The 26,087-nt window shown below is 40.1% G+C and overlaps 1 protein-coding gene across 1 annotated transcript in view; it reads left to right on the top strand.

Annotated features, from left to right (window-relative positions):
- The window catches only part of GLG1 (golgi glycoprotein 1), a gene marked incomplete at its 5' end in the record, with an annotated part of 99,116 nt that overhangs the window by 60,937 nt on the left and 12,092 nt on the right, over positions 1-26,087 (top strand). The window contains 14 exons of the mRNA XM_080936818.1: positions 417-488; positions 2,338-2,521; positions 3,263-3,477; positions 7,622-7,743; positions 9,227-9,328; positions 11,505-11,658; positions 13,953-14,090; positions 16,755-16,841; positions 17,792-17,854; positions 18,511-18,624; positions 19,776-19,864; positions 21,318-21,435; positions 22,739-22,831; positions 25,318-25,455. Coding sequence (XP_080792944.1) covers positions 417-488; positions 2,338-2,521; positions 3,263-3,477; positions 7,622-7,743; positions 9,227-9,328; positions 11,505-11,658; positions 13,953-14,090; positions 16,755-16,841; positions 17,792-17,854; positions 18,511-18,624; positions 19,776-19,864; positions 21,318-21,435; positions 22,739-22,831; positions 25,318-25,455 — 1,689 coding nt within the window. The remainder of the gene's footprint in view (positions 1-416; positions 489-2,337; positions 2,522-3,262; positions 3,478-7,621; positions 7,744-9,226; positions 9,329-11,504; positions 11,659-13,952; positions 14,091-16,754; positions 16,842-17,791; positions 17,855-18,510; positions 18,625-19,775; positions 19,865-21,317; positions 21,436-22,738; positions 22,832-25,317; positions 25,456-26,087) is intronic.

The raw sequence follows: 26,087 nt of genomic DNA, 5'->3' as shown, positions 1-26,087 counted from the left end.
TAACTTTAAAACCAAGTACTTGGATAGAGCCTGCTGATTCATTAGGAAACTTTCAGTCCCTCTGTGTCTACATTTCCTTCCTGCTTTTCTGCTCTTCTTTCTGTGCTGCGGATTGAATGCAGTACCTCATACATGCTGGACTCCTGCCTGATCTTTGTATCACTTCAGCACTGATCTGTCTTTACTGATTCATGTATGCCATCCCTTTTGCTTACTGTTTTGAATTTATAAAATTAAATTTCAGAGCCACTAATTATAAAGTTTTACTGACTGTGGTATCAAATTGTAAGAGACTCCTTCTGATATGTCCTTGAGTTTTCGAATTAACAGTGTAATTAATAAAAGTTCTGTATAAGATTGGATGTATAACAAAATTACTTGGATAATAGTGATAATGTATATGTTTTATCTTATAGACACAAGCTGGTGAAGGAAGAGTGTATAAATGCCTTTTTAACCATAAATTTGAAGAATCCATGAGTGAAAAGGTACCTCTTTGAAAATAACTGAAATCTTAATAATTTCATAAAGCTTTCACAAATTCTTGATTCCTTTTTTGGTTTAGGTTTGAGTGATTGTTTCTGGAATATAGTCTCATAGCCCACACTGGCCTTAAACTCAGCATGGAACCAAGGATGACTTTAAATTCTGATCCTCTTCCTCTACCTCCCAAGTGCTGAGGTTAGCATGTGCCACCACTCCAGGCTTTCACAGACACAGTTTTCTTGTGGTATTTACAAAGGGTTGATTTCAGAACACTACCTACCCACATACTCAAACACCAAGAAACTTAGTGTTTCTTATATAATGACACAGTGTTTGTGTATAAACTATGCACTTCCTCCTGTGAACTTTAAATGGTGTCTATGAGGTGCTACTATAACGATAGTTGGTACATTATATTGTTTAGGGGATAATGACTAGAAAATCATCTGTGCATAGTTACTAAAAACACATTTTTCTTTTTTCCAAATATTTTTAAACTATGGATCTGCAAAATTGCCTTTATCAAGGTATGAATGACATGAAGTATATGCTCTCCAGAGTTGACGCCTTTTTTTAAGCACATAAAGTATATTTGGATATCTGGTGTGACAACACATGGCTGTAATACCCTGATTCAGAAGGCTAAGGCAGGAGGATCTAATGTTTGAGGCCAGTCTAGGTACATAGTTATATTCCATCTTAAAAGCAAGTAAAACTTGGCATAATTGCTCAGAGGATAAAGGCACATGCCACCAAGCCTGATGACTTGAGTTCATCCCTGAGCCCACATGATTGGAGGGGAGAGACTCAACCTCTGCAGGTTGTCCTCTGACCTCCACACACATGCTGTAGTACACCCACCTACCCCCAACACACACACACACACACACACACACACACACACACACACACACACACACATAATAAATGTTAAAAGTTTGTATTTGTCTTAAAACAAAAGAGGGAGAAAAAGGAAGAACCTCTAATCGTGTTATAAAATTGAAGACAAATTTTAATTAAATCACATTAATGCCAGCTCTACATTTTCAGGTAGTATAAGCTAACCACACCAATATCTTTCATAGATAGCCAGTTATTTAATTTTTTATGATTATCTCATTAAATATTCTTATTACTGTTAGTCTTGTCACTGAATGGGTACAAGAATCTTTAATACTCTAATTTTGCAATTCTATCTTTTGTGTTCTTATACAGCTAAAGTATTTACTGAGTTCAGAGTAATAGAAAGTTCTGTACAATAGAACATCCAAATAGAATATCAGCTGTCACTTTAGTTCTTGTGAAATTTATACCAAAAGTATGGTTGAAGAAAAAAGAATACTTTGTGTCAAATTTAGTATATCTGGACCTTGTGTGACACCCTTCTAGCAACAGTTAGCTACAATTTACTGCCTGATTTTAGTTTTCCAGTGATTTATGCCTTACTTTTTCTTTCCATACTATGTCAGTTTTTTATTATCATTTATTTTTATTTATTATTTTCATATATGAATATTTTACCTGCATATATATAAATGCATTGTGTGTGTGTCAGCAGAAGTTAGAAGAGGGCTTCAGAAAGCACCTTTGGAACTGGAATTGTGGATGGCTGTGAGCCATCATGTAGATGCTGAGAAAGGAACCTGGGTTTTCTGGAAGAGATACAAGTGCTCTTATCTGCTGAATCAGATCTCCAGACCCTAGAGCCAGATTCAAAACAAACGTACTGACACTCAGTTTGGCAAAAGGGCAACATGCTTGTTTCTGAGTGTCTGCTTATCAGAGAGATAGCTGAGCCACAGTAAGTCTCAGTGTAGACTTAAAGTTTCATTCCTTATACTCTTTCCTCAGTGTAGAGAAGCACTAACTACACGTCAAAAGCTCATTGCCCAGGATTATAAAGTCAGTTATTCATTGGCCAAATCCTGTAAGAGTGACTTGAAAAAATACCGGTGTAATGTGGAAAACCTTCCTCGGTCCCGAGAAGCCAGGCTCTCCTACCTTCTGATGTGCCTGGAGTCAGCAGTGCACAGAGGTGATGTTCTTTTTCCTTTTCTCCTTTTATTCCTTCTTCAGTTCACATTCTGAAGCTTCTTGTACCTGTAATTAGTAGTTTTCTTCTGCGTTTCTTTTAGACCTTTTGATTACTGAAACATTCTTTTGAAGAATGGGATAACGTTATGTCACATGAGTTTTTGATTAGAGTGATGTGGCTTCAAGTTCTGGCTCTATCACTAAACTGAGTAACTGAGTAAATGTTATGTGTTTGGATTTGAGGACTGGGTGGTTGCTGCTTTTTAAGTTTTTCCTGTTTACATTTATAGCTCCAAGATATGGGTAGCTGTCATGAATTTTTGAAGGATAGTCTTTTTCCACAAACTTTAGCTGTATAGGGCGATAAAGATCTTTCTCACTTTATTTACTGCCTCCAATAGTTTTTGTATTGATAAGTAGTATGAATGAGAGCATGAGTTCAATCCCCTACATCAAAAAAAGAAAAGAAACAGACTTCCTTTGGCAAAACATTTGCATTACTAGTTGCTAAGATCTATAGTGCACAACCTTGCAGAATAAACCTGGGTCTCTGGCGTCTAAGCTCTTTTTGCTTTATGTTGAAAAGCTTTTGCTGAGTTTTAAGTATTTCTATCTAGATAGCAATTCCATCTGGAAAGGCTGTGGTTTATTCTTTTCCATACAGAAACGTGTGTTTTAACGTGTAGAGCTTTCTGGTCCTTAAGCTCTTTGTTCATATTTGTCTGACTTACCCCTGACACAGGACGACAAGTGAGCAGTGAGTGCCAAGGTGAGATGTTGGATTACCGACGCATGCTGATGGAAGACTTCTCCCTGAGCCCCGAGATCATCCTGAGCTGTCGAGGGGAGATTGAACACCACTGTTCTGGATTGCATCGGAAAGGACGAACCCTCCACTGCCTGATGAAAGTAGTTCGGGGTGAAAAGGGGAACCTTGGAATGAACTGCCAGCAGGCGGTAAGGAATGCTGCCACCTTGACTGTTTCTTAGGATTACTATTGCTGCAATGAAACACCATAACCATAAACAACCGGGGAAGAAGAGTTTATTTTAAATGCTTATTCTTTCACATTATAGTCTATCACAGAAGGAAGTCTAGTTAGGAACTCAAGCAGGAATCTGTATGCAGGAGCTGCTATAGAGGCCTAGAAGATTGCTGCATACTGGTTTGCCCCTTGTGGCTTGATCAGCTTACTTTTTTATAGGACCCAGGACCATCTGCCCAGAGGTGGCACCACCCACAATAGACTGGGCACTCCTCCCACCCCCTCCTGTCAATCACTAATTAAGAAAACGCCCTACAGGTTTGCCTACAGCCTGATCTTGTGGAGGAGTGTTTCTCAATTGAGGTGCCCTCCTCTCATATGACTCTAGCTTGTGTCAAGTTGACATAGACCTAGCCAGCATAACTGTCACATTTTATCAGCCAAAGAACTTTCACCTGACACATGGTTTCTCTGCATTACTTCTGACATCACAGTGAATATCAGGTACTGAAGATACACAAAGATATTGTTCCTATGGGGAGATTTTTAATAAGGATGTAGAAGTTGCTTTACAACAAAGCTTGAAATCATAATCAATAAAAATTGCAGAGGAGTTAGGTAAAGGAAATCCATTGTTTTCCTGTTTCTAAAGAACTTGCCAAGTTGGATTACTAAAGACAGAATAAAGACAAACCCGTTTTCTTCAAAATGAAGAGAGGCTGTTAACAGCAGAGAACTTTGCCTGTCCAAACAAGTTTGCTTGAGTTGAAATTAAGAGTTGACATGAATGGGAACATTTCTGGATGTTTACTTTTTTACTGATATGCCACAAGTCTGAAGGATCATTTTTAGATTAAACTGTCTTTATTGATTAAATCAGGGTAACTATAAACAGAAAGATCTGTCTTTGGCCATCTACAAACTTTACAAACAAAAATATAAAGATGGTTGGGGAAAAAATGAAGTGACTCTTGATCCAGTGTTCATAAGCAATTCAGTAGCTGAAGATCACAATACAGAGCCAACAAAATACCATACAATGCATCTGTCTCATTACCTTTGACCATGTTTGTTATTTTTATTGGGTAAATCCTTGTGAAATTTAGAATACCGAACCCAATCCTCTACAATGTAGCATTCTCAACAATGATTTTAAAACACAAAAAATACTTTAGTTTTATAACCTAAGTTTAGGAAACCACATTTGTTACTTTGTTTTGGGGTATTTTTATTAAAAACCAAGTATTACTTAAATTTTATTTTATAGTTAATCATGTAAAATCAAATTTTTGCAGTCTGTAACAAAATTCTGTGGTTTGAAACACAAGTTTATATAAGCTTTAGATGTGGAGTCAGTTTCTGTTAACTGTGACCCAGAGTAGGTAGTAATAGTTACATTATGCATCTTATAGTGGAATGGGAACACAAATGCAGCCTCTTCTCTAAAACAGCAAAATCAGCTAGAAGGAAGGCTTCTGGAGCCTGCTGTGAGATTGTGAAGATGAGTGAGTGCGCTGTCCTCCTCTGTAGTCTGTTGGCGATTGCCCCGAGGTGCCCTTTGTGCCAGTGAATATGCTTGGCTGCAGTCCCGGATGAATCAGGAGACAGCCTCTGCTGTATTTGCTTTTCATCCTTAATTTCATCTAGTAAGGGTGTGGAAGCAAGATAGAAAAAAAAAGGAATCTATCTATAGTCTGCTTACACCTATTGTAAACTGTTCAGGAAAAAATAGACTGGGCTCAACTCTATTTTGAGGCACATAGTTTACTCCTGAGGTTTTTGGAAAGTTAGCTTGTTAAAAGAACTAGTGACTCAGCTTCAAAGATAAATAAGTTCCACCCACACCACCCTTTGTTTCCAGAAGAAAGTGCTTTCAAACCCAGAGGCTAAGCACAAATAGTGAACTGTGTAGTTTTGAGTGTATTAAGAACGCTTAGGAAAGAAACCCTTCATTTTTATTGTATGGATTTCTTTTTTTTTTAAACCTTTCCTCACAAAAACTAAAGGCAATTCCTCCAAAAGGAGAGACTCTTCCTTGTCTTCTATATTATCTAGCCTTAGTCAAACTGAAGAATATGTTCAAACAATTTGGGTGGGGTTTCCTTCACTTTGAAAATTTTCTTTCTTGACACAGCTGACTTCAACACCTGTCTCTGCTTGGATTAATTTAGTGAACTAGTAGTGATTATCAGCAAGTACTGAACTGTTAAGTATGTGGTTAATTATTATCCTAATGAGTATACACTCCTCCAGATTTACCACAGTTACTGACTATTAAGTTCTATTGGGTTATGACTAATGGAGTCCAGCCAGTACTTTCTCACACCAGGGATGACTGCATAATGTATTCTCCAGAAAATTCCCTCTGGAGCTTTGCTTGGTTCTTTTTTTTTTTTTTTTTTTTGTGTGTGTCCAGATCAGAGAAGGCTCCAAGAAAGGATAAACCAGTGACACAGAAAGTATCTAAACTTTCTTTGTCTTTTGTTTGTTTGTCTTTTGAGGTGGGGTTTCCCTGTTTGGCACAGGCTGTCCTGGAACTCACTCTGTAGACCATGCTGGCCTCAAACTCAGACATCCAACTGCCTCTGTCTTCTGAGTTCTGGGATTCAAGGCATATGCCACCCCAACCCTGGCCCCAGCTGAAGTGTCTAATTCTTAAGGATGGGGGGGGGGGAGAGCTTACAGCAGCAAGGGTTCTAATTTTCTACTTGTCTTTCTCTCATTTAAGATTTCCACTCCACAACCCCATCTGCTATCCATCTGTAGTAATGATCTTCAGTCTATAAAATGCTTTGCAGTTTACCTACTTTTTTTCATGCAGTATCAATATCTGTCTGACTGACTGACTGTTCTGGGATAGGATATAACAGTGTAGCTGTCTTGGAATTCTAAACCAGGCTGGCTTTGAACTCACCTACTTCTTCATCCTGCTGTGGTTAAAGATATATGTCACCACACTTGGCCATTTCTTAAAATCTAGTTAAAAGAACTAAAACTTAGGGCCAGAGAAATGGTTCTGGGTTAAGAGCATTTGAGGCTCTTCCAGAGAATCTTAGTTCAGTTCCCATCACTCAACTTAAAACATCTATAGCTCCAGTTCTAAGGAACCTGCTGCCTTCTTCTGGCCTCCACAGGCGCAGTATGTGCATGGGTTAAACAGACATAAATGCAGGCAAAACAGTTGTACACATAAAAGTAAAGGAAAAAGGGAGGGAGTGAAAGCAGTGGTGTATGAAAGTTTCTACCTCTCATTGCACTTGGGTCTTCTTATCCATCATCTAAGTCCTCTACTCTGAGGCCCCTGTTTTCCTGCCTCTATCTACAGTAAAGGATGGGCTAAGGGAAAGTAGATGGAAAGAATGCACTCTCAGCTTCAGGTATTTTACCCCAAGCATTTTGTACTAATGCTTGTGGTATAAATATAGTTGATAAAAAGCAATAAATTGTAAGCATTCTTCTCTTCTTTCCTTCCTTTTTTGTCTTGATTGTCTGTCTGACTGCTTTTTGGAATAGGATTTCTCTATGCAACAACCGTGGCTGGAACTTACTCTGTAGATCAGACTGGCCTTTGAACTCAGGAATCTGCCTGCTTCTGCCTCCTGAGTGCTGAGATTAAATGTGGCTACCGCATCCCGTGTGTTCTTGTTTTCTAAGTTCAGCTATGAGCTAATTAGAATCTCTCAAATCAACCTTAATAAGATAGTGTGCGTGTTATTTAATGACCAATGTCATTACAGCAAAATTTATAGTCTCTTTTAGGATCAAATTATTCTCTAATTGAGCTGTCTTTTCTTTTGCTCTTTTCAACTCTGGCTCTCTTCAAAGCACCAGGTTGAGAAACTGATTAGTTGGGAACGAACTTGCATAGGCACATTGTCAAGACTTGTTTTGCAGATGCCTCGTGAAAGGGCAGACCAGGTAAATGTGCAAGTTCCACAATGACTTCAACAGAAAACCTGGGGCAAGTGGCAAGTGGAGAAAAAAATTGGAAAATGTCCCAACAGTGTTTTTCAATGTACCCAGTAACATCTGTAGATGTTTGTCTGGGTTGTGAGAGGCTGGTATGATATTGTTCTTCTCTGTGCCTAAACTACCTTTTTTTCCCCTCAATCCAGCTTCAGACACTGATTCAGGAGACTGACCCTGGTGCAGACTACCGAATTGATCGAGCTTTGAATGAAGCCTGTGAGTCTGTAATACAGACAGCCTGCAAACACATACGATCCGGAGACCCAATGTAGGTTCACTATCCACGTTGTATTTTATTTGCCAACACAGAACATTCTTTCAAATGGCTTTTGAGTAGTTTAATATCTTCACTAACATTTTGCTGAAGATGAATACACACTAAACTTTTGCTAAAACTAATATTGAGATTGAAACCTTTGATCTACCTTACCCATGATAGAGACACCTGAACCCAGACTGTGATAGTATCTGTTGCCAGTCAGTGGGCATGTATGGACCTCTCTGTCAGTCACTGAGTAGCACTCTGTAGTGCAGACTCAGGATATCAGAATGAAGTGACACACTTTGCACTTTGTCTTTCTCATCTTTGTTTGTTTGTTTGTTTGTTTTTCAAGACAGGGTCTCTCTGTGTAGTCCTGGCTGTCCTGGAACTCACTTTGGAGACCAGGCTGGCCTCAAACTCAGAGACCCTCCTGCCTCTGCCTCCCAAATGATGAGATAAAAGGTGTGCATAAGTATTATGCCAGCTTAAAGTTTTTATGTTGGTAAAGGAGGTAGATAAGCATAGACTAAGAATGTTACAATAAAATAACCATAGCAACCAGAAGAGGGACAGGGGAAGAGGAGATTCATTTTACATGTATGGATATTTTTCCTGCATGTGTGTCTATGTACTACTTATTTGCCTGGTAACACATAGTAGCCAGAAAAGGGTGTCAGATTCCCCGGAATCAGAATAGTTATGGCAGTGCTGGAAATTGAGCTGAATTCTGTTGAAGTACAATCAGCACTTTAAAACACCAACACATCCCCAACATCTTAGATTAAATAGAATGTGTAGCTCTTTGCTGGGTCTTGTTTTGAATAAATATTTTAAAAGACATGAAATAGTTGAAAATATTTAAGATGTGGGGAAAACAGGATTATGTTTGATTGCTTGCTTTGTTTGTTTGCTTGTTTTTCAAGACAAAATTTCTCTGTGTAGCCCTGGCTGTCCTGGAACTCACACTATAGACCAGGCTGGCCTCAAACTTGGATGGAGATCCTCTTGCCTGTTTCCCAAGTGCTAGGAAAGGCATGTGACACCACTGTCTGGCTTAGGTTTTTATTTTATATGATTGATTTTCCTTTTTATTGTTACTGTTGTTATGACAGTGATCTCAAATTTTAGAGAAATAGGCTGAAGTATTTACTAAGATTTGCTTCAAATGTCAACAAAAGATACTGAGTTAAAACAAATTTGGTTATAGGTTCACAAAAACTCTAGAGAGCAGAAGTGGCCAGTACACTATTCTCTACTATTGTATATGTTGGAATGTTTTCATACTAAGTAAAACTAGCTGCTACACAGACCTTACATATGCAGAGTTTGAGGTTAAAACTGGTAGAAGAAATAATTACTGACAAGATAGTTAATTTGTGTGATTCTCAGACAAATAAATCGTGTCACCCTGGAGAATATGTATTGAAATGAGTTTTGAAGCCTGTCATCAAAACACTTCTTCATTATAATATACCTCTTTAATGACCAGGATTCTTTCATGTCTGATGGAACATTTATACACAGAGAAAATGGTGGAAGACTGTGAACACCGTCTGTTAGAGCTACAGTATTTTATCTCTCGGGATTGGAAGTGAGTATTTTAAAACTAGTAGGCACTGCCTCATTCTGTTACCTTGTGTGGTCAATATCAAAAGAATGGGTGTGTATGGGGAAGAATTTAATAGTTTATCAGTGTGTACATGTGCATGATATGTATCTGTTTGCCACAGTGAACAGTTGGGAGTCAAAGGACAACTTTTTGGAGTCTCTTCTCTTTCCTCCACTCTTAAATAGGTTCTGAGAATCAAACTAGGATCCCAGGCTTAAACCATAAAGTGCTCTATCCACTGAACCATCTCAGCAATCCACATGAGTTTTTAAACCCATGGCTTCATACTACAGAGTATACAAGCCTTTACTAAGCGGTGTCCCCACACCCCACTTTTATATTTTATATAAAATATAAGTAACAAATATATATAAGTAACAAATTAACAATTTTTTTTTCCAAATTCTTGTATAGCTGACTCTCTCTAACTCCTGGAAAAACCTTTTCTTACTGCAGTATCTAAAAGTAGAGTCAACCCACTACCAGCCTGTTCACAACTACTTTGGAAGTCGGCCTCAAGATCAATAACTTTTTTTTTATTAGATACTCTGTATTTACATTTGAAATGTTATCCCCTTCTCCCACCCTGCTCCCATCCCCTCTTCCCCTCCACTTGTCTTTACAAAGGTGCACTCCCTCCTAATCACCCTCTCCACCCCAGTGCCTTGGCATTCCCTACACTGGGAAAACTTGCCCTCCTTGGAACAAAAGCCTCTTCTCACATTGATGCCAATCACTGTATCTTCAACTGCATATGTATCAAAAACAATTTCTAATAACACAAAGATCTATTGAGAAAGAATCCTGGTACTTGTACAGACAGCAAGAGCATCTTTAACTTTGACTCTAAAAGGATAACATTGCATATATGACAGTTATGTTATTCTGTTAGCAAAAAAGAAAGGATGAACTAGGAGTGTGCTCTTACAGTCAGCATCACTGTTTTTTTATTGGCTGTGTTACCTCCTCTTCTGTACTCTTTTCTCCTTTCCATCTCCAGAGCTAACACTGGGTTCCACTGCTGCTTCTACTTCCCATAAGCTGCTTCCTGTTTAACTAATTAAGTCAGTATACTATGATCATTACTCTTTTTTGATGATTAATTTATATTTTATTGACATGTGTCAGTGGAAAAGGGTTACTTAAGGTTTGATGTGTTTTCATGGATTAGTTTGGAAGGCAAGGCATATGAGTGCATATGTGTGTAATGAGGGCTGAAGCAGAATATTGCAAGTTCAAGACAGCCCTTGACTACATAACAAGACCTTATTTCAAATAAATAAATAAATAGGCATGGAAAGGGATCAAAGGAAACTTGATGATTGCTTTCTTGAGCTTCCTCAAGCTGTCTGAACTGAAATAACTTAAGTTTACCGCACTTTCCCCTAATGAAGATAGTGATTTCTCTTTCTCCCCTTACTCTTTCTCCTGTGATCAAAAATGTGCTTCATAATCTCATAAAAGCTTAATATTAGTTTCTCTCCTTCCATTAAATAGCTCTCCCTACAGATTACAATAAAATGTGAACAGAATCAGGCATTCTTTAGTCTGATTTAGAGAAAACAAGCAGGTTTAGTACATGATCATGTCCTCATATGATTCAAAATTGAATGTTTTATAACTTGATAAGCAATTTTCAGATTAATTGAAGAAACCACTGTTTTGTCTTCCAAAAGCAGATGGAGGAATTGGTTTTGTTGAGAGTGTTCTGAGTAGGAGACTAGTTCCTATCATTTTCTGATCTTGTTGAAGCTGGTATATCAGCTATAGTTGCATTGCATTATGAATTGTCTAGGCTACCAGCAAACCTAGTTTTACTGTCTGCTGTCTGGGCCTGCTAAATCTTACAGTAACAGCAGGTACCTTGGAGTCCTTGAGGAAGAGTCTGTCTTCTGTATGAAGATGTCTATACATTGGCTATTATATCATTATAAGCAGCATTCAGAGAGGCATGCCTGCTCATACCTGTAATCTCAGTTTAGGAAGTGGAGATAGGAGGCTCAAGAGTTCGTCTTCAGCTACACAGCAGCTTCAAATCCAGCCTGAATTATATATAGGACCTTGTCTGAAAGAAGGGGGCAGGGAGGAAACCAACAAAAAGCCATAGAATGTATGAAAAGGAAAATGGTAAAGTAGTGCTTTTCTTTTAACCTTCTAGGTTGGACCCTGTTTTATACCGAAAATGTCAGGGAGATGCTTCCCGCCTTTGCCATACCCATGGTTGGAATGAGACCAGTGAACTTATGCCTCCTGGAGCTGTGTTTTCTTGCCTGTATCGGCACGCCTACCGCACAGAGGAGCAGGGAAGGAGGGTATGCCGTCACCCTTGGTTCTTGCTGCTGTCACTTGTTTCCCACCTGTTGTTCTGGTTTGTGTCATCACAGGGAAGCCTTGCAGGTATATGTGGTAGGATGGGAGGATGCTCTACTACTAGAAATGCAGTCCTTCAGTGAGTATCCCACCAGCTAGCATCTCTTCTGTGTGCTGGTTTCTTATGAACAACAGATGTGAGGAAAATAGTCTCATGTTTTCTCTTTAAATTTTCAAAATCCAAATTGCAAAGGACAATTAAATTCTACTGTTCTAACTTTATTTAGCTTTAAAGATCTATTAGAAGCTTTTAGCTGGGATACAAATGGTTCTTTCGGCTTCTACATTGATGGCAGCAAAACACAACTGCTTTATATTAATGAGACTTCTCTGGCAATGCACTAGTGAAGTAGAAGCTTCCATACAAGTTTCTTGGCACCTCCTTGCCCAAGTTGCTACCCTTTAAGATATTTGTGTGAGTTTCTTGTCTTCTGGTACCATCTAGACATGCTGCTATGTCTCATTTTGAGACCTTATTGAATGTTATTTCTGCATATGTTACAGATATAGCCATGTTTTTACTTTACATACCTGAGTATAGATACCCCTTCTGAGGCTAGTCTAAGTGTCTAGGATTCAGACCCAGGAGGTACAGTTAGAAAATATCATACTATAATAGCTAAAAGCCTAACCTCCAATATTTTCTCTCTCTCTCTCCCTCCTCTCTTCTCTCTCTCTCTCTCTTTCCCTCCCTTCCCCCGTGTGTGTGTGTGTGTGTGTGTGTGTGTGTGTGTGTGTGTGTGTGTGTGTGTGTGTGTGTGTGTTGTATGTGTGTGGTGTGTGTGTGTGTGTGTTTCTCCAGACAAGGTTTCTGTATGTAACCCCTAGATGTTGTGGCACTAGTTTTGTAGACCAGGCTAGCCCCTAATTGACAGAGATCCACTTGCTTCTACCTCCCAAGTTCTGGGAATAAAAGTGTGGGCTACAGCTGCTGGCTTAGTTTTTATTCTGTCATATCAGATGCTCCTATATCCTGATATCTGTTGGTCACACTGTAGGAAGTTCTTTTCCTTGTAAAGAAAGAAAGGATCGAATTCATTATGCTAATTTTTAGACATTTTTTATTATTTTTAAGATTACTTTATGTATGTGAGTACACTGATGCTGTCTTCAGACACACCAGGGAGGGCATCAGATCTCATTACAGATGGTTGTGAGCCACCGTGTGCTAGAAATTGAACTCAGGACCTCTGGAAGAGTAGCTCTTAACTGTTGAGCCATCTCTCCAGCCCCTTAGATTTTTTTTAAATTACATTTTTATTTTGTGTACACACACACACACACACACACACACACACACACACACACACACACACGTACTTCACGGCATGCACGTAGAAGCCAGAAGACAACATGGAGAGGTTTGTTTCTTCTCCTACCATGTAAGTTCCAGGGATCACTGGGCTCTGTGGAGGTACCTTTACCCACTAAATAATCTCTCCACACCCTTTTTGCTACCTATTATATATATATAGGTTTTTAAAGAATTGATATGAAATTTGAAGAACATAAAATTAATCCTTTTAAGGAAAAAATGCAATGGCATTTGATACATTCTCAGTAATATACAAATACTGTCAAAATATTCTGTGCCTCTGAAAGGGAACTCATTGGTCCTGACTAGTGGGTAAGTGTGCCTGACGCCTGTAAGTTATCCTCTGTTGTCCACACACACTATCACTCTTGTACAACTACTATACTCACAGTCACAGATACGTAAGAAATAAGTGGATGTAATTTAAAAAAAAAAAAATGAAATGCCATACCTACTAATGAATCATGTCTGTGTTTCTACCTTGGGTAGGTTTGTTTCAGGATGAGAAAATGACTGTACTGTATCTATTGATAACACCTTTTCTATGAGCTTCCAAAAGATTAGTTTTCATCTGTCTCACCCTCTGCACATTCCATGTAATTCACCTGTATTGTATACAGCCCTGACTGGATGTTATAAACCCTATTTTAAACAGATCTTATTCACTTCTTTTCAGGATACTTTCAGAAAAGGATACCTTTGTTTTTAATGGCTTCATGAAAATGCTGACTTAGAACAAACTTCTTGTAGTGTTGAATTTCTAGCAGCTTCCTAAAACGTTTAGTTTGTGTTCTAGAAGATGTCATTTGGTATGAAGTTTGAAGGCTAAACTACAGGCCTCATTATTAGTTTGCTCTGCTAGGTGCTTCATGTATTTATTTCCGTTACCTTTAAAGTCTCTTGCTCATTCTTTCTCTGTAGCTCTCACGAGAATGCAGAGCTGAAGTCCAGAGGATCCTACACCAGCGTGCCATGGATGTTAAGCTGGATCCTGCCCTCCAGGACAAGTGCCTGATAGATCTAGGGAAGTGGTGCAGCGAGAAGACAGAGACCGGGCAGGTCAGTGACGGCTTCCACTTGCTTTTCCTAAAGTCCCCATGATGTCCAGCTCAGTGTTTGCTGGTGGGATTTGTGATCTTTTCAGTGTTCTTTCTAGAAGAAACCCGTCAGAGTTTTTTGGGTTTTTTTTTTTTTTTATGTTTTAATATTATGTTTCTGTATTTTTAGAGTTGATTATTTTCCCTCTTTGTTTAAAGTTTAGAGCGAAAGAGTCTAAAAAGATGAAGCAGAGGTTAAGAGCACTGGTTGTTATCAGAAAGGACCCAGGTTCAGTTCCCAGCACCACATAGTGTCTCACAGCCGTCTGTAACTGCAGTTCCTTTCTTCTGACTTTTGTAGGCCCGGGCCTGCACAGGTTGCACATTCAGGAAAAACACTTGCATGTTTAAACCAAAATTCTAAAAAAGTTTAAAATGAAAGAAATCTTAGAGCCAAAATATGTCCTGCTCTGCTGAAAACATAAGATTCTGTGGTAGGCATTGTTTGTGCTAGACATTCTTCTTCCTCAGCATATTTCCCTTTTCTTTCCTCATTGTGACTCAGTTTTAGTTCATTCCTTTCTATTTTTTAATTTATTTTCTAACATTTATAAATTACATGAAGTCCTTTTGTGATAGCAAGGTATCATATATTCACATGTATCTGATAAATACCAAAGTATAATGTGCTTGCCCTCAAACAGCCCTACAAGATACATGGAAATAGAGTTATTTTTCTACTTAGTTGATCAGATTGCGACTCAGAGAAGAAAACTTCCTTACTAAAAACTCATGACAAATTCTTACTAAGAACTCATTTCATTATAACCTCTCCACAAAGAACAAAGGAGAAAAGGGTAGCCTCAATACTTAGTGCCTTCTGTGACTGGTCTCTAAGACTGTGTGTCTAGTTTGGGGAAAGTGTTATTGAAAGTTATAAGCAAGGCAGTTTGTCTTCATCATGGAGCAAAATGATCAGTGAAGAGCAGGTGCTTGCTTAGAAAGATCCTAATATTAGAATAAGGACTGAACTTAGGACCCCAGGCTTCATTTATACCATGACAGACTCCTTCTGGAATTTTCAGTCACATGAAGCTAGACATAGTAGCACATAAGATTAGTAAGTCTCAGAGCCCTGGGGAAATGGAAATAGAATGATCAGTTCAAAGATAGCTTCCACAGCTGGGCATGGTTCATACCTTTAATCCCAGCACTCAGGAGGAGAGACAGGTAGATCTCTGAATTTGAGGCTAGCCTGCTCTACATTAGACAGATTCTGTCTCACAAAACAAAAACAACAGGTAAAGATAGTCTTTGGCTACATAGAGAATTTGGAGCCAGCTGGGCTGCATGAAATTTTGTTTCAGACCACAGGGACTAGACAGATAGCCCAGTTGGTAAGTGCTTATTGTACAAACATAGATTTGATACTCAGCACACAAGTGAAAGCGGGGTGATGTGGCTCTTAAAATACCAGCACCTGGGAAGGAGAAATAAGCAGGTCCCTGGACTCACTGTGAAACCAACCCAAAGAGACCTTGTCTCACAGACAGGTTGGAGAGTGACTAAGGAACAACACCCAAGGTTGACCTCTGGTCTCCATATGCATGTGCATACACACCTATACATGTATATTATGCCTACACATGCATATAGTGGGGAAAGGACACAAGGTCCTACCCTTCCCTGAAGATTATAGTCAATAACCACGAAGAAATTTTTTCTTCTTCATTTATTTTTAACTTATTTATTGAGATATGGTCTCATTAGGTAGTGCTGACTGGCTTGGAACTTGCTACGTAGATTGGCCTCATATACAAAGATCTTACGGCTTCTGCTTACCTAGTGCTGAGATTAAAAGTGTGTGCCACTACATCCAGCTATGAAATTTTATTTAATAGTATTAAGGTATCCTAGCAGTCGGGCTCCAAGGAATTCCACAAAATTACACCATACAAGCCTCACATAGGTTTTGTAGGGAAAAATCACAGGGAGAGAAGCAACAAAGACCTGAGCTGGAGATGAGCTTTCTGTAAGGTTTCTTGAGGGTAGAGCTTTCTAGAGTAGCCTGAGATTGGTACAGTTTTGTGGCCTGATTTTGGACTTGGCTGTATTCTGATAGGGTGGGGTCTGGTGGCTCGCTGTCCTCAGGAGCTGGGCTTGGCTACTCAAGGGCTTGCAAGTAGTATAGACCATGCTTCTATAAATAAGCCTGTATATATATATCCCAGCTTAATTACTGGGTCACATATAGAGATACCAAGAAATTGTCACATTGGAGTTGGACATTTTAGAGAAACATGGTAATTACTCACTACGGTATGACTGTTCAATATCATTTTCATCACTTGTGTACAGGTGACACAGACATACATGTAGGCAAAACATCCATACACATAATTTTTTTAAAACTAGCCTGCTAAAGTTTATAAACTGAGGCTTATAGTTGGAAGACACCTGAATAGTTCCTAGTGGGCTTGTAAATTTGGCCTTCTGAATTTGCATGACTTATTGTACCACTTGGCCCTCAACCAAGCAACATGTTACACCATAGTTTTGGTCATATGAAGCTTTTGTGTTTGGTCTAGTGAGGAGTTTTAAAGGGAAGATGAGTATAAAGGGAGTAGAGACCGAGTCCCACTTCCCCTGTTCACTTATGTGACTTTGGTTTGCCTTTTATGTTCAGGAGCTTGAGTGCCTTCAGGACCATCTGGATGACTTAGCTGTGGAGTGCAGAGACATAGTGGGCAACCTCACCGAGTTAGAGTCTGAGGTAAGTAGTGAGCAGCTCCCTAGAAGAGAGCTGCCTCCCTTAGCACTTTTGTTTCTGTAATCTTGAGAGAATAGATTGTCTTATCAGTCAAAAATCCCAGTCAGTCTTTTTGTACTTACTTTAGAAAGAAGTACATTGTAGGCACACACATTTAATCCCCGCACTGGGGAGGCAGAGGCAGGTGGATCTCTGTGAGTTCGAGGCCAGCCTGGTCTATAGAAGTAGTTCTAGGACAGCCAGAATTATTATAGAGAATCTTTGTCTCAAGAAAACAAAACAAAAGAACAAGACAAACAAACAAAAAGAAGGGAGGAGGAGAAGGAAGAAGAGGAAGAAAAAAGTAGTAGTGCATTGTGCCGAGTCCTGGTTCCTTCTATCACAGCTCCAGAAGCTGTATCACTGTCTATACAGTTAGCTCTTTGGTTTTTTTTTTTCTTCAAAGATATCATTTATTAGAGCTTTTCTCACTAGAGAAAAGATGGCTCCTAGACTTTAGATCTGAATCATATTTAAAAGCAATCTGAACAGCCATAGTCTGAAGCTGTTTTAATGAAGTCATATGGTACTATTTCTATGCTTAATAAAGTCTTGGAATTTCCAGTTACACATGTTTATCCCCGTTATAACCCAAAACCTACTAAAATGTAAAACATGGGATTAAAAAAGACAATACTGTTCAGAACTAGATCACCATAAAAACTCCAGAGAACTTGCATGCATATTATTGCCAAGTATTTCATCTCCCTGTTCTTAATTCTGCCCCTTCATTTGTTCAAGTTGATGAAGGATCGTCCTGCCAGGCACTTTAATGCCAGCACTCGGGCAGAGGCAAGAAAATCTGAGTTCTGACTGCAGCTATATAGTTAAGACAGGGACACACAGACACCTATAGCCTCCTCCATCCCTGGCCTTTGTGTAGCAGAGTACTTAATATATTTTATCTTCTACAGGATATACAAATAGAAGCTTTGCTGATGAGAGCCTGTGAGCCTATAATTCAGAACTTTTGCCATGTAAGTGATGTCTGTAGGAACAAGGGTTACTGACAGAACCAAGTTCAATGGGACTTTGCGCCCCAAGGGTGTGGGTTCATCTCTGTCTTCAGCATACATCATTAAATTTGGAACTGTAAACAAGATCGAGGGAGAGGCCAGTCAGACCCTGTTTGATTGTAGAACTAATTCAGCAGTTGGTAGCACTCTCTAGAGGAGCAGTGCGTGGCTAACAGCAGTGGATGAAATGACTTTATAGAAGAAAAGATACAAGAGGGAAACTCCAGGGTGTAGCTGAGCTGCTTCTCAGGAACCGTTTTAGCAATGGCAGTGACTATAAACTGTGTCTACTGCACCTTGGTGCTGAAGGGCTCCCTTACCTTCTTACCTGCCCTTCCTAGATTATAGGAGGGAAGTACATTTAGTAACCTTCTAGATTTGACAGGGATCATCCCTAAAGCTGCTGATAGTCCTCACAGCAGGTGTTCTTGCTCCATGAATTTTATTCTGCTGAATTGTTATCTTTTCTGATTTCTCAGTCGTGTTTTTGAAGAATTTGACATATCTTTATTTTGAAGACTTCAAGGGTTACTTGTATCCACATTTTCATGGATGGCACTATAGGTTATATTGTTAATTGTTACAAATAAAGTGTAAGTGTGTACTGTCTTCCCCAGGATGTGGCAGACAACCAGATTGACTCTGGGGACCTGATGGAGTGTCTGATTCAGAACAAGCACCAGAAGGACATGAATGAGAAGTGCGCCATTGGTGTCACTCACTTCCAGCTGGTCAGTGCACTTCTGTCTTGGCTACTGTGGTGACTGCTGGATAGCCATCCTCTGCTTACAGCAGCCACAAAGCCCTGCTCTGGCCATCATTGCTCAATAAATGAGGCGTTTCTCAACAGCTTAGCATGTGGTAAAATGAGACCTGGTCCTTTGAAACATTCATTACAGAGACAAGAGATCCAGAGGCTCCTGCTCTGCTGTAATGCTCACATGAAGTGATACCAATCACTGGGGTCTGTAGTTCTATGTGGTGGATGTAACGAATACACTAGACTCTGATGCCTCTTCTGTTCCTACTGTATTCCCCCACCCCCTCTTTTCTTTACTTCTTTCTCCCACTGTGTGCTGGGGCTTAAACACAGGGCCTCACCTTACAAACAGTTTTCTACTACACTAAATCCCTACACAATGTATCTGCCTTTTTTTTTCTTTTTAAATCATTTAATTCAGGTTTACCATTTGAATAATATGGTTAGACTACACTCTTGATAATAAGAAGAAGCTAAGGAAGTTGGGTATAGCAAGCACTTTATTCAAAGAGGATGATTTGTTAGTCAGCTGAGGTTATTAAGAGTTTCTCAGCAATGGTATCCCATATGCTTGCATTTCAATATGTTAATGGACTGACTCTCGTGCTCTGCTGGAATCTAGACTCTAGTAAAAGGTGCCAGGTATAGTATATGTCATAGCTGCACAAACAGGGCTGGTTCAAGGAAGAAAAACAAAATAAGAGCAGGGATTGTAATGAAGGGACTGCAGGAGGACACTCCAAGATAGAGGGAACAGAGCATAAATCATGTTTGTGCTAGAGGAACACGTTCAACATAGTGAGCTCAGATGTGTGATTTGAAGTACAGGAAGGCCAGTGTGCTGTCACGGGGAGACATGAGATCTCAGCAGACAGTGGTCTTATGACCAGGCTGGTCCAAACTTGCTATATAGCCAAGGATGACCTTGAACCTCTAATTTTCCTGTGCTGTGTCCGTCTCTTAAGCACTGTATCAAGGACATGTACCTAATTTTTTATGTAGTGCTAGTCTTGTGCATGCTAGATTTGCGTCCTCAACCTGTGATTGTTGTTTGGCTGGAATGTCACTCATTGTTCTTAATCATAACTTGCAATAGAGCTGGTTCTCTTTCTCATCTTTCAGGTACAAATGAAGGATTTTCGATTCTCTTACAAGTTCAAAATGGCCTGCAAGGAGGATGTATTAAAACTTTGCCCCAACATAAAAAAGAAGTATGTATCTCTTAATTGGTTTGTTCTGTTTCCCAAGCCTCCCTCGGCTACTGAATGAGTATGTAGGGTGTGAGGCACAGAGGCCTCCTGTGTCTCTCTTTGGTAGTCTATCCAAACTGGCATTGTCTGCCAGACCTAAAGTCACCTTATTCATGGCCATAGATGTTCTCAGAAGCTCCTGGAGTGTGGAAATACTCTGGGTTTTCTCGTTGTTATTGTTCCCTAGGCTCAGACCGCCTGTCTGAGTCAGGTGTAGGGAGCACCCGGAAAAGGAAATTGCTGAAACAGCTTTTTCTCAGCATCACCCCAGTGCTTCATCTCTATAGAGAAGCAGCACAGGCCTCACTGAAGTAGACCTTTAGGGAGTAAGTAGACCTTGACTGGCGTGAGAACTCAGTCTTTAATGAGGAAACTGATAAGCTTTGACAGCACAGCTGCCCAAATCTTAAAAGCTGTAAGGGGGAGGAAAACCGTGTTGCCAGGACATATTTTTACCCCTGTAACTTTAATGAGTGTTTCACAGTGTGTGAATGTTGAGAGCACCATTCTTGCTATGGTCACATTGTCCTTAATAAACAAGTATTGAATTGTTCCCTCACATATGCTCTGTGTGTCCTCTGTCCCAGTGGGAACTGTAATCAGCATTCAGGCTACTGTCTGAGTTCTGAGGGCACAGTGGGGCCATGTTCTAAAGCTACAGATGTACCAGCCAACTGTATAAACCTTTCCCTACACTTGCATACCTATGACAGTGTTTAACATACGTAAACCAGCCACAGGGTGAAAATAATAGGTACTAATTGTGTGGGTGGCACACATCTCTAATCTCAGAACTCAGGAGGCAGAATAAGAAGACTGTGAGGTTCAGGTCATGTGGGATTCTGATTGTTGATGGGTTCGTTTTTTTTTTTTTTTTTTTTTTTAAGAAAAAAAGTAAAACAATATACTCTATATAGTTTTATGAATTTAGAGCTAGGAAGTAGTGGCACATACCTTTAATTCCAGCAGAAGAGATAGGTGGATCTCTGAGCTCACAGCCAGCTTAGTCTACATAGTGTATTCCAGGATAGCCAAAGCTATACAGAGTAACCCTGTCTGAAAAAAGTTACGTGAATGAAGATATAAATCTATATAAAGTTATATCCATAACAATCTCAGCATAACTTTTATCCCTTTCAAATTTAAAATTTTTAAAGGATGCGATTGTGATTTTTTTTTTTTTTTTTTGGCTACATCCAGGGTCTGCTCTTTCTTGAGCCATTGTTAATAGGGGGGATAGATGAATTATTTTAAGCAACACCAAGACTTACAAAAATGACATTTAAAAGCACAGCTATATGTTTATGAATGAACTCTGGGTAAATAGTGTGGCCTCTGCTCCTGTTTCAGCCTAGTGCATGGACATTTACCCCACTGCAGACAGTCTAATGCCTGCCTTTTCCTTCCATGGCAGGGTGGATGTAGTGATCTGCCTGAGCACCACTGTGCGCAATGACACTCTTCAGGAAGCCAAGGAGCACCGGGTGTCACTCAAGTGCCGCAAGCAGCTTCGTGTGGAGGAGCTAGAGATGGTAATGCCTCCAGAAACCACAGTAAAGTGCTAAGTCAGCTGCGGAGGACAGGAAGAGGGAGATGGTTTCTGTTGCAGTAAAAATAGAATGGTAACCTTTTATCCCGCGCTAGTGCCCGCACCCATAGGGCCACATGGCACATGCCGACCTGATCTGTCACACAATCTACAAGCCTCCCTCTCCACGAGGTTCCCTTCCCAGGCAGTCCACTCTGCCTGTCTTAGCTGTTTCTGTCTTGGGTGGTCCATGACTACCCCAGTGTGTTGTTTTCACTCACTTTCCCTTGGCAGGTTGTTGCCAATCCTTGCACACACACATCCCAACTCCATGGCAGGCTTTATGGTTCCCACCACTACACCTTCTTTGAACTCAATTAAGTCGCCACATCAAAGAACACACCAAAATACTCTGGTCCAATTGGTATGCTATAATTTGCCCACCTAGATAAGTCAATTGATCCTGAACAATTCCATCCCTTATAAAATATTCATAACAACCTTTATCTATAGAGATGCACCAAGAGAAACATCTACATCTGCTTTCATGTTGCCCCTTCTTGAAACTCTTGCTTTTTCCTTCTCTTCCGCCTTACCAAAACTCTATCCCGCCCCACTCTCTACTGTCCAATGATATATCACCTTGACATAAACCTATAGGTTTCTGCTACCATTGTGAAGCATAAGACATGTAGTAACAACTGGAAATCTTTCCATATGTCATTACTTTCTTTACTGTTTTGAGTTTGCATTTAAGTGATAGAACATTTTTTACCAGAAAACACTGGAAACCAAAGTAGGACAGACTCAAAGTTTTGTCACTGCAGTCACTGAATCAGTACTGTCCTCAGGGATGGGAGGTCTTTCCTGTGCTCGAAGCTGTTTCTGTCATCACTTTCATCCTAAGGCTGGTCCTTTGGCTGCAGGATGGCTTCCAGAAGCAGTGGAACTATCTGCTTCACTTTTCATCAACAGCAAGAAAGGAGGGAAAGAGAAGTCTCCTCACCTTGAAATAAACCCTCTCCCTTAAATCTAAGTGTGTCGTCAGCTTGGGAGCTGTGGTTGCAGCACAGGTGGCCATCTGAAACAACTGAGGAGGGGGAGGGAGGACAAGGGGACAACTTCAGCTAGCATTGTGGAGCATGAGACATTGTGGAAAATGAAGTTTTACCATATGACACTTAGTGTCATCTTCATGTTGCCATCACCTGTAGAAGCTATTGATCAACAAACAAGCCTATAAAGAGTTGACGTCTACAGCTTAAAATCCTCTCACTTCTCTCCCACACGGGCTCCTTCTCATGCAGACAGAGGACATCCGTTTGGAACCAGATCTGTATGAAGCCTGCAAGAGTGACATCAAGAACTACTGTTCTACAGTGCAATATGGAAATGCTCAGGTACCATCTTTACAGATCCCAAGTCAGGGCACCCTTGCAGCAGCAGCCAGTTCCTCACAGTTGCACTTACATTGTCCCCTTGGGTTGTCCCAGAGTGCTTTGCCCAGCTTCTCCCCTGCTGCTACTCTTCATGCATTCTGCCTTGTCTGCCTAGTAAGCTCCTGATGTTCCCTTAGGTGTTCCTCTATACAGGTTCTCCAGTAACTCCACGATATCCACCCAGGGTTCTGCTGCACAGTTCTTTTTTAGGACCTTATGAATGCTGGATTAACATTCTCTTGCTGAGCTACACCCCTGCTCTTTTTTTTCCCTTTTGTAATTAGAATATATTAGTTCAAAATAAAGTGTTTTCTAACACTTTTATATGTGCATGTGATATAGCTTGATCATATTGACTACTTTATTCTGCTCTCTCACTGCCTACCCATGATCTGTAGTATGTCCTTTTCTGATAGTGCCTCACACACAAATTTTTGTGTGTTTAATTTTTAGGACAAAAATCAAAGGTGTATCATGTTACCCAGTTAGCCTCAAACTTCTAGGTAGCTTAGGGTGGGTGATCTTCAGCTGCCAGTCCACATGGCTTAAACCACCTTGCCCAGTGCTGCAGGGAAATCCTTATACACGAAGTAAAACCACCCATGAGCTTTTTCAAATGACATAGATGCAAATCCCAGAATCGCTAGGATTGAAATTCAGGTTTTCATGATTGTTTTTAAAAAAGGTCTGCTTGTTCAGCTATTAAGGCCCAAGCTGGGTTCTTCAGCCTCTGAGACACTTTCTTTCCTGTCTTCTGTCTGTGCTTCCTGTGCAGAGTCTGAGCTCTCTGTTTTTCTTTCTTTGTAGTTAGTCTTTCTATCAGGTTCGAGTTTCTGTTTGATGATCTATAATGTCGGTGGAATGAGACCAGACAGGCTCTTGTTCTTTAATATGGTGGGCACTTGTCAGAATAGATTCTTCTCCTATGCCATTCACAGGTACAGCTCTGGCTTTCCTCTCTGCAGGGATTCCTGTGGATAGGTGGTGTACCCAGGTCTGTCCCTGGTGGCCTTTTCCTTTTTTTTCTTAATGGTTTCCAGTCTTGTTTACTTTGTGATGTATTTGAGGTAATGGCTCAGCTTACGCAGGCAATTGCTTAAGATTACCCAGCTTACAATTATTCTTCACTTCAAACCCCCCCCCCCTCTGTTTTTTGAGACAGTTTTTCTGTGTAACTCAGGCTGTCATGGTGCTCAATGTTTAGACTAGGTTGGCCTTGGACTTACAGAGATCCATCCCTTTGTCTCTGCCTCGCTCCCAGGCACTGGGATTAAAGGCCTGTGCTACTGTCACCAGACAGGTCTCTCATTATTTAATAGCACCATTGGGCTTTCTTCAGTTCTTAAATCTCTGCTTACTTCTTTTTATAACTACATATTCTAGATTCTTGTTTACCATTTTCTTCTATATTTCTCCTGGGACATTACATGTGTTTTTGCATTTTTCTTTATGGTCTATTATTTTTTCCTCTCAGGTTTGAATTCTTGGCTTATGTATCATTTCTTAAGGTGTCCGTGTGCTTTAACTAGTTGCTGGTTTCTGGTTGAGCCTAAAGTCATTCAGAGAAGTATCATGACTCCTGCTGCAGCCCTGGCTTGGTACTGCTTTCCTTGGTCACATGACTTTATATCTAAGCATTTGGTATAGAGAGGAGACTACTACTTACCTAAAACCCCATCCTGTCACACTGTAAAGAGAGCCACCCCAACTCTGCTGGCACAGTGCTTCATAGTTTGCCTCAAAGATAGTATTTGCCATGGAGGATTGGGTACAATTCACACTTAGACTCTAACACTATTCTTAAAAAATATATGTTGAGTTTAATCACATTTCTAGATTTATACCTGCTTTCTATCTAGTCAGTAGTCCAATGTGTGCTCCTCAAGGAATCCTTATAAGGAATGGCTCAGGAAAGAAGAAATCAGAATGCCTAAATGGGTTCCCTTTTAGATTTCAGTACAGCCTACAAATCACTCTGATTGTCATTTGGCTCACTCTTGGCCCTAAGGTTATATAAATCCATGACTATATTTCTCCTTAATGAAAAATCCTTACTCTTATTGCCTGGAATTAGTTCAGTGCATGACACTACATTGTTTTTCTAACCCAGGACTTTAGTGTTTTAGTCAGAATAGATGATTTTCAATCCCTGATATGCTTCCTAACCTTAACTCTTTTAAAAAATAATTTATTATTTATGTATAAGAGCACACTGCATTTGTCTTCAGACACATCAGAAGAGGGTATCAGATCCCATTACAAGATGGTTGTGAGCCACCATGTGGTTGCTGGGAATTGAACTTCTCTGGGAGAGCCAGTTTTCTTAACCTCTGAACCATCTCTCTATCCCCTCAACCATAACTCTTACTTTATACATAACTGTTAGTCAATAGATGAACTGTAAATATCTGATATATTTTCTAACTCAGCCATCTCTTCTATTACAGATTATTGAATGTCTAAAAGAAAACAAGAAGCAGCTGAGTACCCGTTGTCACCAGAGAGTATTTAAGCTGCAGGAGACAGAGATGATGGACCCAGAGCTAGACTATACACTCATGCGAGTCTGCAAACAGATGATTAAGGTAAAGGACCCAGGCTGTCCCTAAGTGACAGTAGCAGCGTGACCCCTTTCTGTTGTGTCCTGTTAAACACAGCCAACATGGTGATGCCCTTGGCTGTGGTCTGCGGTCCAGTAGTATTGTCTTCACCTGCCAATTTGTGCATTCCTGAGCCCCAGAATCTCTAGGGGTGGAACAGCCAAAGTGTCCGTTAACCCTCTAAGCAACATGGATGCTGCTCATGTTGGAAAAATCACAGAGCTGAGCTAACCAGCTTTGCTTTGAACAAAGCACAGTTGAATAGGTTGCCAGGATAGGTGGGCTGAGAAAGCCACAATCCAGTGTCTTCTTCACATCATATTCCATACTCCCAAGATGTTGCTTTCTGTTCAAAATTTTTACATTTTGTTTTATGTGCGTGTATGAATGAATACCATATGTGCCTGGGCCCCACTGAGACCAGAGAGGGCATTGGGTTTTCTGCAATTAAAGTTACAGGTGGTTGTAAGCTGCCACGTGGGGGCTGTAAGCTGAAACCAGATCCTCTGTAAGAACAGCAAATGCCCTTATCCACTAGCCATCTCTAACCTGCAAAATGTGTAGGTATTTCTATATATTTGCTTGCTTCAAATAATCTTCCAGTGAAAGTTTATTGG

Source organism: Micromys minutus (assembly GCF_963924665.1).
Source record: "Micromys minutus genome assembly, chromosome: 24".
Lineage (NCBI taxonomy): Eukaryota > Metazoa > Chordata > Mammalia > Rodentia > Muridae > Micromys > Micromys minutus.
This window is presented reverse-complemented; position numbering and strand designations above follow the sequence as displayed.